The sequence below is a fragment of the Sparus aurata genome, chromosome 24 (assembly GCF_900880675.1).
Source record: "Sparus aurata chromosome 24, fSpaAur1.1, whole genome shotgun sequence".
Taxonomy (NCBI): Eukaryota; Metazoa; Chordata; class Actinopteri; order Spariformes; family Sparidae; genus Sparus; species Sparus aurata.
Window position 1 is genome coordinate 18,984,582 of NC_044210.1, and position 12,557 is coordinate 18,997,138.

The following is a 12,557-nucleotide window of genomic DNA, read 5'->3' on the forward strand; positions in this document are numbered from 1 at the left end:
AGAGTAAGACAGAGTTAGACAGAGTTAGACAGAGTCAGAAGATGGAAGTAGAGAATCTGTGGTGACGAGTTATCGATCAGCTTCCTGTCAGTCAGTTTATTGATTAACAGACTTGTTGTTTCAGCCTGGGTGCAGATCAGAGCAGCTCAGTCTGAGTCGGCTCACATGTGGAACAGGATTAATGTTTGTTTTTAACGATCTGGACCTTCAGTTTAAACTTTAAAGGAGCAGTCCGTGTGTTCTACGCGTGGCTGCACCTGAACAGGAACGTCTGCCAACACGTGGTCGTTTGTGTTTCTCCTCCTCTCGACTCGCCGTCAGCGGTGAAGCGGTTTGTGGAGGAGCAGTGAGTAATGCTTCATGACCACGTTACGTAACCACACGGTGGGAAGGCCACCAGCGCTTTGTGTTTTTCCTTCTCCTCTCTCTTCTCTTCTCTTTCACTTTACCGCTCGTGTCCAGAGTTCATCTCTGACAGCTGGTGGACACACAGCAGTGTGTGTGTGTGTGTGTGGAGGAAGAACCCATCAGAGATTCAGGCAGTAAAATATGACTTTCAGGGTTTAATTTAAGATATAAGATAAATATCTGGACTGTTGGTTTTTATTTTATTCCCACATTTAGTTTGATACTTTGCAGACTGCTTGAACATCCAGTTAAATGTGGTGAGTAACTAAGTAAATCTACTCGGGCGGCTCGAGTATTTCCACTCTTCCTCCACGATGACGTAGAGAATGTTTTCTCTCCTTCTACTCGTGTGTTTGTTTCCCACCTGACAGTTAAACTCTCTTCTCTTTCTTTGTTTTGTCTTTTGTCGTCTCCTGACATCTCGTGTCTCTCGTCTTTAGTATTTGTTGTGATTTGAGGATTTTATTTGGAGTTCTGTCTCCAACACCAACTTGTTTTGGGCCCCCAGCAGCAGGTCCAGGATCAGTCATGCTGCCGGTCGGTTGTGTCGTATCTCTGCTGTTACTCACCTCCACGAGGCCTCAACATGAGTCAGGCTGTTCACGGTGGAGGAATCTGTTGTGTGACACATCAACACTTGTTGCAGATTGAACTGAGTCCTGTCAGAGTATTCAGTTATTTTGTAGATCGACAGAGACCTTTATGTTTCTATACACACAGTTTTGGCAATGATTCAACAAATGTAGTTATCAAACACATCGAAACATCTACAATGAAACTGTTTCAATCTGTAAAAAGAAGGTTTTCATATCGGCTGATATGATAATGAACATTTAAAAGTTCTCTAAAAGTCAGTAAACTTCTTGTTTTGTTCCACCAAAGGTCCAAAACCCAAAGAGATTCAGTTTAAAACGATATGAACCATCTGACACTTCTGTTTTATTATCAGATTTATTGACTAATTGATTAATTGGTTAATCATTTCACCGTCTAACTGCTCAGGTCAACAGAGCAGAGCGAGACACGGCGGATTAAAACATCAGGCGTACAGCTGAGTGTAGTAAACATATGGAGGGCCAGGCGCTGGCCGGTGAGGTCACAAGAGTCCGGCCGTCTTATTGGCTGAAGCTGGATGACAGACGAGTCCGACCCTGCAGGGATTAAAACATCTGGGTGTCACACAGCTGCACAGTGACACGAGTCTCACAGCAGCATGTGTTTCCTCTGGTTTTAAATATGTTTGTTCTGAAGTCGTGGTCGTTCTCGAGCACCGCGGGAGGTTTTTCATCACCACGCAGGAGAGCAGAGCAGAATCTCTGGAACAAAAGTGTTTTTAAATAAAAGCATCACGAACAGATTTCATGAGTCACAGCTTTCTGAAACCTACACAGCCTCCGAGCAGCGAGCGCCGGCTCTGCCATCAAAAGACAGAAAGCAGGAGAGAGACGCTCAGAAGTCATCGAGGTGACAAAGAAACCGACATCAGACGCGGTTAATGAGTCTGATTCTGCTAACGAGGTCCAACAGAACGAAGACGCAGAAATCAGAAGACGCTCCTGAAAAGACGTCTGTGTGTCTGAGCTCGTTCACATGCAGGAAGCTGAATGAATCATTCCTCTCTTACGTGACTGAGAACAGTTATTTGTTTTAATCTCGTAAGACGTGACAACAGAAGCAGACGGCTCATTTCATTCAGGTGGATGAGATGATTATTGATCCTGCTGAGGACACGATGGGACGATTCTGAACTGTTTCCATGTTGTTTTGAGAAAAAACAAAATGTGTCACAGTCGTCATGATGGACTGTAGCGACTGATTTGAAAATGTTTCGATCCGACACGATCCTGCTCAGATACTCAGAATGTAGCATTTTCTGATTAAGATGTGACGTATTCTCATATTATTCAGGTTTCATTCTTCAGATATTTGTCTGGTTGAGAGTCAAAATGCACCTTTTGTTCAACATTTTCAGGTATTTGGATACACAAATGTTGCAACTTCCACCTGTTCAAGAAGGTTGTTGAACGGAATATCTGTGCATGTAAACAGAGTCAACGTGGAGTCAGAGTTGTTGGACGATAACCGCAGTTTGCTCGTGACGCCGGAAACATTACGAGCTTTTCTTCAGATGAAGTGACTCGTCAGTTTTAAATCAGTTTAAACTGTCGCAGTCAGACGTGTGTTGTTCTGACGAGTCGCGCTGATTATCTGAAGCTTCACTGTGCATCAACACTGAGGCTCTGTCCACACCAGACCAGGTTATTTTACAACCGAGGTTTTGTTGAATAAAATTCCGCATCCACACGAGTGGTGTAAAAAAAATAACCGAGAATAACTCCGTACACACGCAACCATAAAATCTGCCACCAAGTGATGCAGTATACGTGTAATACATGTGCCACAGCAACAGGTGGGGATGTAAAGTAAAACAGGAAGGCTGTTTTAACCAATGAAAATAGTTTAAAACCGGAAAGGGGAAGCGTGGCAAATGCCAAAACACAAACAATAATGGCGACTCGCAAGGGTGCGTTGTTTGTTTGCTAGCAAGAGGAGCCGTCTCCTTCGTTGCTCATCCAGGCAGACATGACAGCCGAACACAGCTGACAGCAAGACAAGAAACAACAACTTTGTCACGTCCATATTAGCCAAATTATCAAGGGAAGCTAGTTAACCTCGAACCACCTTCTAACTGTCGTTCCTCTGTGTTTACATCGCTGCACGTGCAATATTTACAGAGGCGCGTGCTCAGCTCTGACGTAAGCAATGGAAATATTCGCGGTTGTCATATTAACACGCAACCGCTGAAGCCTGAACCGGCTGAAAACTTCACCCTGGACCCCGATTTCAAACCACCACGGTTTCAGTGTTCCAAAAGCACAGTTGCATGTGGACACAACAGTAAAACCGGGAACATAACTTCACGGTTGCAACATTAACCGGGCTGGTGTGGACAGCTCCTGACATGATGACGGTGATGTGACCTGATTGGTCGTCTCTCTCTCTCTCTCTGTGTGTCTTCAGCCCGGCGCTCTCAAACTTCTGTTGTTAGAAAACAAACAAAGAAATCACTCGATCCCTCCACAGCGACCTGGTGCATCGTGTGGTTTCCCGCCCGTCGGTGTACTCGGTGTATTTATAGCCACAGTTTTTTGTGTATTCATGAAAAGGCTTCGCTCAGACTGATGACGTCAGCAGTGGAAGCGTCTGCACATCTGTGTCAGCGTGTCTGATCCACAAACTCCATGAACCGTCTTTAACGGCATGTCCTTTGTTGGGATCGGACATTGATCGCTGTGTTCGTTGTCTCTGAACACAGCGATCGACCGGCCTGTTCTCCGTGCAGAGAAAAGGTTACAGACAACTTTTAATGACGTGACGATGAGGAGAAGCTCATCAATGTGCAGAGAGACGAACACTGAGGAGGAGGAGAGCTCAGCGTGTCCTGGATTCTGTCTGTTTTCCCGTGACTGGTGCGTCCGTCAGCACCGAGTCTGTGGCGGAGTCCGCCAGCAGCAGCGAGCTTCGTGCCCTCAGTGAAAGTTTATAGCGATCCTTCACTAGTCGCCATCTTTCTCTGCCCGCAAAGTTTTACATGACTAAGTTATTATTCTCATCAGGGAACAATGAACACGCTGCTGATCTGGATGGTTGGGAAGGAAGAATGGAGATGATGGGACACACACACACACACACACACACACACACACACACACACACACACACACTGAGGGGGAACACACAGGCCCATTGATTGGCTCTCCTGCTGTTGCTATGGAAGTTTAAGCTGCTCTTCCATTGGTCAGGCTTTCGGACCTGAGCCAACTGCCGGCTGTCTGTCAGCATCCCCGCGTCGTCATGGCAACAGACAGGAAGCAGGCCGGCTGGAGGAGAGCGGTGTTGTTGTTGTTGTAGACTGGGACAGAAGAAGAAGAAGAAGAAGAAGAAGAGTTTATTTTCTCTCTGTGCCGTTTTTTTTTTTTGTTTTGTGTTTTTTTCCAGTGGATGATCCGTCTGCAAACATAAAAGCTGCACGTTTCTGATCTGCGGTACAAAACGGCTTAATGCTCACACACACACACACACACACACACACACACACACACACACACACACACACAGACGAGGTCACTCTGCAGCGACCTGCTAATCCTCCATGAAAAGATGATTATTAATATGTCATGTTCGGATGAAACCGGGGATGAGAGAACATGTACGTGCGCTCGTTCATCAGCCTCCTCGTACTGTCAGTGCAACACACACACACACACACACACACACACACACACACACACACACTCGTTAGTCATCAGCAGGGTTGCATTTGTTTATTTCCTCTTCTGTCGTCTCTGCAGCTCGGCACAATTAAATTCTTTGCGCACAACAAAGACTCCTGTGCACATTTTAACGTCTGGTGTCGTCGTGCGTCAGTGTGAGTTCTTCCTCCTCGACATGTTGGGAGGAAGGCTGGTGTGTTGTCGTGTAGATTAACAACAACAGAAGAAGAAGAAGATTTGGAACATGGACGCAGTGTCAGATGAACATAAAGCGGCTGAATGTGAAAATCTGAATAATTGAAAGCTTGTTTGAGGTGAAGAGTTGGTTAATGCATAAAGAGACGAGGCAGTGAAGCTGAACAAGCAGCGACAGTGAGGAAGACGCTGCTTTCTTTTTCTTCTTTCAGCTCCAGGAAAAAGAATATTAGCATTTCATTTAAAATGTATGAAATGTTTTTATAAAGTTAACCAAGAAAAACCTACCAGCGCTCTGGACTTGTGTGGAGGAAGCCTGTCGTTATTTAATGTATTGAAACTCAACGTAGTACTGAATAACATGGCAACAACAGCAGCAACTCTCGGCCTACGGCAGCTCTGAGGGGACACACCACCTAACTGTGCTCTCTGGTGAGGAGCTGGTTGAATCACGATGTTGTAGGTTAGTTGCCGTGGCGACGTCGAGCTCGTCCGCCTGCAGAGAATGTAGATAAAGGTCAAATAAAGAGCAGCTGGATTTTGCTCTTCGTTCGACTCTTCAGGAGTTTTCTGCTTTCCTTGCATATTATCAAACATGTCAGACCAGTTTCACCTCCATACGGGACACAAACAAGTTATTACCCTCCACTTTCATGACTAAACCCTCGAGGGGGGTAATTACCTCCAGACCGAGGGAGAGAAGTAGGCTAAGTGACTGGCAGCAAGGCGACAGGAAGAAGCTGATTGTAGAGGAGGAGAGGTGGTGAAGGACGAGGATGAAGGGAGGAATGGAGACAGAAGATGAAAAGGAGGGACGGAGAGCGGGATGGTGGAGCTCATGAATATCAAAGTTCCCCCAGACAGACGTTGTATAAGCACATCTGACCCAGAAACCTCCCCCCGCCGAACTCAAGTCACCCGGAGAGAACGACAACAGCCGGGGGAGGACGGAGGGGAGGAGGAGAGGGGAGGAGGGGGGGAGGAGGGGAGGAGAGGAGGGGAGGAGGGGAGGGGAAGAGGGGAGGGGAAGAGGGGAGGGGAGGGGAGGAGGGGAGGATAGAGGAGAGGAGGTGAAAGAGGAAATAAAACTGTCCTCATGCAACTCAGCAGCTTTCTCTCATCAGTTTTATTCTACTTAGACATCAATTTCAGGACATAATGATCCAAATAATGTGTGTGTTTTTGTTAATCTACCTGTGAACAGTCATCGTTCAGCAGCACACCTTCCTTGTTCTTATCCTCAAGGTCGCACTGAGCGAAACAGACGGATGAAAGGTTGAGAACAATGTGCAGGAGGACAGGTAGGAAACAGGAAGACGTCTGAAGGATGAAGGGCAGCAGGAAACGAGGGGAAGGACGAGGGGAGGTTTATCAGGGATGTCAGGAAACGCCGTGCCGCCGCAGGCGTCTGACAGGTGGACACGGAAAAACACAGGAAATATAAACAAGAGAGGAAGAGATTTATTCAGCAGGACGTAGCTGGAATACAGATGAGGCTGCAGGGAAGAAGATGAGCTCAGGTTTTATGTTTGCATTTCATAGCACACATGTTGTGTTCGTCTGCCTGTGTGTAGTTTTGTTGTTGTTTTTATTGTTTGCATTGTTCAGCATCTTGTAACTTATTGCAAGGAGAGAGTGAAGACAACTGAGGAGCTGCAGACAGTCGAGTGCTTCATCAGACGTCTGTTCTGTGACATCAGTGTGCCAACAGATGCCTTAATTAAAAATGTAGAGAGTTACAGTCAGAAATATGAATGTGCGACTGATCTGCTGTTGAGAAAACATTCCACTAGTCACAGAGCAGCCTGCAAACATTTTTATACGAAGAAACAAATAAATGAATGTGTGGCATGTGCAGATTTTACAAGAGAGGACCAATTATTAAGAATGTGTCACTGATATTGTTTCACAAAGTTTATGAAGTGTTTTAAAACTCAACAACCTGCAAAACTCTGTGATTTTTCAAGGGCGTCTGGAGAATGCAGTATAACATTAAGCAAAGGCAAGATCAGATTGTTTTGTCTGTTTTTTGTTTTTGGACAAAGTCTCCAGATCCAGATCCAGAGTGAGAGCTGACAGAGCTTTAAAACATGGTACAACAGTTGGACGGGAAGATCAGAACGATGTGAAGCACAGTTAGAATCTGGCAAAATAAAAAAACTTTCGCTCCAGAAAGATGTGAGGAAGAGAAACAAAGTGGATGGAAAAAACTACAACTACTAGAAACTACAGATGAAAGGCAGGAGATGGAGAACATAATAAGAGGGAGCAGTTACATCGTGATGTAAACACAAAATAAGTCTAATGATACTGCACTGTTTCTTTATCCAGGAGCTTCAGGATTATTACGACCTCGCATCAGAGTGTTGATCAGATATTTCTCTCCTCCTCCTGTGACTGATGAGCGACTGAATGACAGAGGAGCTGTTACATCAGTGTGTTGTTTTGCTCTGAGCGGCCTGCAGGACGTTTCTCTGCTTCCTGATCAAACACAGAGCGAGCAGGACGCTGCCATCGTCCTCGCTCCGCCCACCTGCTGTTTACTGAGCTATTATTATCATCTGCCGCTTCCGCCATCGGGGGGATGCCAAACTGTGTGTGTGCTCCTGTGTATGTGTGAACACACAAACTAAATCTGTTTAACGCGGCTGCAGATCTGAAAGCCACTTTATTAACAGGGTAACAGGGTTTGTGGCTGCTGGCAGTGTCGCTGATCTCTTTGGATCATGCTGCTGCTTTTTCATGTTTTAGCTTATTGAATTTAAATCGCTTTGACCCGACAGACCTGCCAAGGTTTTACCATCAGCTGGATTTATTGATTTTAGCAGTCAAAGCAACCTTTTCTGAAACATTATCAGTCATTCTGAAGAGTTCCTGAGCTGTTGTCGTTTGTAAAAGTTCGGTATTTTCACCGAGTGACACGTGAGCCAGCGTTTAACTGCAGGAGAACTTTTCATGGTGATGCATTCAAGGTCTGCTCTTCATCTTGGACTAGAGAGACATCTGCATCATTGGAAAAAACGTCTGAATCTGTAAAACCTTTCAGTGAACACTCCTCTGTCCTCTGTCGGCAGGTGAAACCATGCGGCCTGTTGGTGCTCCCTAGCCTCCCCTCTTCCTCGCCTCCCACCTGATCGCCTCTCCTCCATCTCACCTCTCCATCTCTCCCGTTCACCATGACGACGACCCTGGAGATGCTGCTGGGCCAGCCGGACCAGGAGCTGAGCCCCGGGCGGCTGGATGGCTGCGAGGAGGTGGGCGACCGCTACAAGGTGGTTCCCTCCGTCGTCTGCTCCATGTGCTGCCTCTTCGGCATCATTTACTGCTTCTTTGGTGAGTTGGTCAGAAGAGTGATCGGTAGTTTTTAGTCATGAAGTTGCAGCCTGGTTAACGTTTCTTCCTCTTATTTCAGGCTACCGCTGCTTCAAAGCGGTGATGTTCCTGACAGGCCTGATGTTCGGCTCCGTCGTCATCTTCATGCTCTGCTACAAGGAGCGCGTTCTGGACACCCAGCTGAGCGTGGAGGCCTCGGTGGGCATCGGCCTCGGCATCGGCACGCTCTGCGGCCTGGTCACCATGCTGGTCCGCAGCGTGGGCCTCTTCATGGTGGGCCTGCTGCTGGGCCTGCTGGTGGCTGTGGCCACCCTGGTGGGCATGGAGGAGCTGTCCGACAGCCCGCCGCGCTCCGTCTGGGTGCCCCTGGGCGTGCTGCTTGGCCTGGGCATGCTGTTCGCCGTGCTCACGCTACAGTGGCAGCGGCTCTTCACCACGCTGTCCACGGCGGTGTTCGGTGCGGCGGTCATCACTGTGGCGCTGGACTACTTCATAGAGCTCTTCGCCCTCGTGCTCTACATGTACGAGCGACTGAAAGCGGCGCCTGGAAAGCCCGTGTGCTGGCTGACGTGGGTGGTGCTCGGGGTGTGGCCTGCCCTCACCCTGCTGGGGGTCATGGTCCAGTGGAAGGTGACCGCTGAGGGATACTCCCACACGAAGGGTGAGGGTGGTGCATGTCTCTGAAAATATTAGTGTGTTCAAGGGTCCCGTGGCTCCTTTAAGTCGCTGACTTTGACCCTGTTGGATGTTTGTTTTAAAAGCAAATATCTATGACTGCACGTCATGATAGGAAAACAAGATAACATGTCATTTAACTTAACGGTTGTTGGATGAAAGCCAATCAGTCACACAACCGCACAATAATCAGATCTTTGGTTTGCTCTCATGGCAGCTTGCCTGAGGCTGAGTAGAGGAGTGTGTGATGGAGTTTGAAGGGAATAGAAGTGAAGACGCTCTGTTGGTTTCCTCTTTAACGTTGTCACTCGGCTGCTGACAGATATTTACGTGACAACAATGAGGTTTCTTTCTTTTGTCAACAGAAGTTTCATATGTCACATTTAAGATGATAAATAAGGGAAATGGAAAGGAAATTTAAAAAAGGAGTGGCTCGTGAGTTGAGAGCTCGATAACTTAACGAAGGATATTAGTAGAAATGTTTCTGTGATGAGGGAATGCTAACGTGCTGCTAGCTCAACACACAGCATTACAAGCGTACACTAGCTAGCTTCTGACGTTAGCTCTGCGCTCCACAGTGATCATCAGCCGGCAGCAGAGGAGGATGCAGGTGATGCGGATTCGTCAGCGGGACGACCGCTACCGCAAGAAGAAGAAGAAGCAGCAGCACGGCTCCACCTCCTCGCACCATCACAACCAGGCCAAGCAGCTTCACACTGAGCCCGCCTACCGCCGCAAACCCAACCCCATCCGCCGCTACGACACGGACGTGCTCTCGCCGGTGAGGAGCTGTGATCTCACATTTCTGTCCTTTTCTCTGTTGCTCCTGTTTTCTTCACACATCTTCTCTCCAGCTTCCCACCGTGTGTTTGGTTATTGTTGTATATTGTTGTGTGGGATTTGAAATTCTGCTGCTTGTTCTGTAAACATTTGTGTGCCGGCGACGCCTACAGATCAGTGGAGCGGACATGAAATGACACAAAGTCTTTCGCCGTTAATAACCGATTTATTGTTTTTTTATGAGTCAATGTTTCTATTAATGACTTTCCTTTTTTCCTGACGACTGATGTCTTTCTCTCTCGTCGTTCTCCGTCCAGAGCTACATCCAGAGTTTCAGAGAAAGGCAGGTGCAGGCGCAGCCCTTCCCGAGCCGGCTGGTGGGCCGACCCCACACTGTGGTGGATGTGGGCTACGACTGCGGCTCCACGACGCCCCTCACCGGAGCTGCTGGACCTTCACTAAGGGTCTGACCCCTCCCTCACCTCCCAGAGGCCTGAACACACCCCTTAACCAGGGAGACACATGACTCTACAATCACTACCCCACCTGGGTGTAATCACACCTGTGCTAGAACAAACCACTGCATCTTTCAATGCAATGATTCTGGGTTCAAACATGATCTGGGTTCAAGAGAGTGAAAATACGTCGAGGGCTGGATTTACCCAAAATGCAAAATATGTTTAACCCTTTACAAAGTAAATTCTGAATCGTAAAGCTCCGCGCTCCGCCAGCTGGAGCCGTCAGTGTGGTGCCGAGGTTTGGTGGACCTCTTTTCACAGTCTTCAGTTCCACGCACAAATGCATGCAAGCACTTACACCAACACCAACCGCAGCTACAATCGTAAGGGTCGACGTGGGAACCTGAAGCAGCCTGCCGCACGTCACCATCTCAACTCAAACCGATCAGGGATCGCAGATTCAGTGCAAACCCGCCTCAGGTTCAAACACAGGCATTGTATAAAAAAATCAAAATACAACTCCGCCCACATTCAGCGAGCTGTTTCCACCACTGTTGTCGTTTTTCAACTGATGCTGCAGAAGTAACTTCCTCAGCCTGAAGGCCTCTTACAGTCCAACAAAGATCATCTATAAAGGGAAGTACGGGCCCTTAAATGCAAACCGGGATCTTTTATTTGCTTTCTGTGCCATCCGGACTACAAGAACCGTCCTTGAAAAGGACAGAGACGTCTTTAATGTCGTTTTTAAATGGGGAAACCCTTCGTCACCCTTGGTGCTGGACGATACACTTCTACAAGCGTCAAACTGCTCTCCGATTGGCCGGGGAATCTGTTGTTAACGGGTGCCTTGCCTCTCCATGGACTGAACCATTCAGCAGCAGGAGGGGGGTTACTGGCAGATCTCCCATCGATGGCTTGTTTCTGAATTAAATGTGATCACAGAAGGATTTTTCAAGGGGGTAGCCATGAAGCTACAATTAGCAGGGTAAAATATATGAATATATATGGAGTGGAGTTGGCTGGTTGTCTTCACAGATGCCTGGATATATGAGGACGGTGTGCTTTTAGCTTGACAGCAAGAGAGCCACATTTACACTGGCACCTCATCTGAGACCTCGAGTGGAGACCTGAATGATCGCACTGACCTGAATTTCATCCCAACAGCAAACTGTTCGCTCTCCAAGACATTATTTACGCTCATTGGTAAAGTTATAATTTATTCTAAAATATTTGTTTCACTCATGTGCCAGGCTGTAAAACTTTAAATCTGAAGCTCCGTTTGCTCCAGCAGAACAACACCCTCTAGCTGTTCCGTGCCGTAAAACAATCCAGCAGATTTTCATCAGACTTAACGTGAAGTCAGACCGTACAAACTATACGTCTTTGAGTTTATTGTGATTGCATCAGCCTACTTAAGCATTCAAAATTATATTAACCAAAAAAAACCAGAAAGTTAAGTTTTGTAACAACCAATGAGAGCCTTGACGCTTTGACATGCTTTCCACAAAATGTGTCCAAAGCATTTCTATCTTAGTTTAAAAAGGTTGAAAACTATGTATAACAGCTGCAGTTACAGTTTATATTCCCTGAGACTAAAGGTTAGTTAAATTTTGAAAATTGTTAGTAGTTCCTCCAGAATGAGAAGAATTTGGGCTGCGTTTCATTTTTTCTTCCCGGTCTGATGGCTCCACTCGTCCTGTTTTGTTTCTGAGTAGTTTTAAGAAGTTAAAGAAGAGTTAAAGAAGAGGTCAATGAAAACTAAAAGTCATCTCTGGAACTGTGATATTAAACCAGATTAATTATAAATTGATATTAAAAATGCGACCTTGACAGACGAGGTCCGGCTGAGGTGCCAGTGTGAAGACGGCGAACAGAGAATGAACGCAGTGGACTCGTGGCCATACCAACTTGTACTTAGACCAACAACTCCTTCCATCATGTGCTTTGAGTTTCTTTAATTGGAATATTTCTTTTTTTTTGTCACCAGTGAAAATGTGAATATTATCGTCTTTATGATGGAGGCGAGTGGACTGGGGGGGTGTTTATGGTACGTTTTTACTCATCCGTGGGAAATGCATGATCTCACCCCTCTGCCTCCGTCCTGATCCGCCCCGCGTGGCTTCTTTTCGGGCCTCCCACTGAAACACCCTCCACCCCTTCATGTGCATCGATGTGAAATTTGTACATAAAACACGGCACTTACTAACTTTATTTGTTATTTCTACCAGTTTCTTTTAAATTGTTTTTCATCTCTTAGGATTCTAATTTTACGTTCTTCTCCAGTGGGATGTATTTATTTGCTGATTTATTTATTTTCTGTAAAGGAGAGTGCAATGTCATCACTGTAGGCCGGTAACGCCATGCTTTTTAAAAAAAACAAAATGAATTATGACTATGATTATTAAAGCATGTGTTCCTACGGGCCTGTATACGA

General features: G+C 46.6%; 1 protein-coding gene across 5 annotated transcripts in view; it reads left to right on the forward strand.

Annotated features, from left to right (window-relative positions):
* Window positions 1–12,557, forward strand: part of tmem198ab (transmembrane protein 198ab) — a 23,070-nt gene extending 10,513 nt beyond the window's left edge. For 4 of the 5 annotated variants that reach the window (XM_030409823.1, XM_030409826.1, XM_030409827.1 and 1 more), the window contains exons 2-5: window positions 7,952–8,210; window positions 8,290–8,871; window positions 9,464–9,666; window positions 9,983–12,557. In XM_030409823.1, the coding sequence (XP_030265683.1) occupies window positions 8,054–8,210; window positions 8,290–8,871; window positions 9,464–9,666; window positions 9,983–10,135 (1,095 nt within the window). In that variant the 5' untranslated portion in view covers window positions 7,952–8,053 and the 3' untranslated portion in view covers window positions 10,136–12,557. Of the gene's footprint in view, window positions 1–5,931; window positions 7,850–7,951; window positions 8,211–8,289; window positions 8,872–9,463; window positions 9,667–9,982 lie in introns of those variants that run through there. The other variant, XM_030409825.1, reaches the window with a different exon arrangement.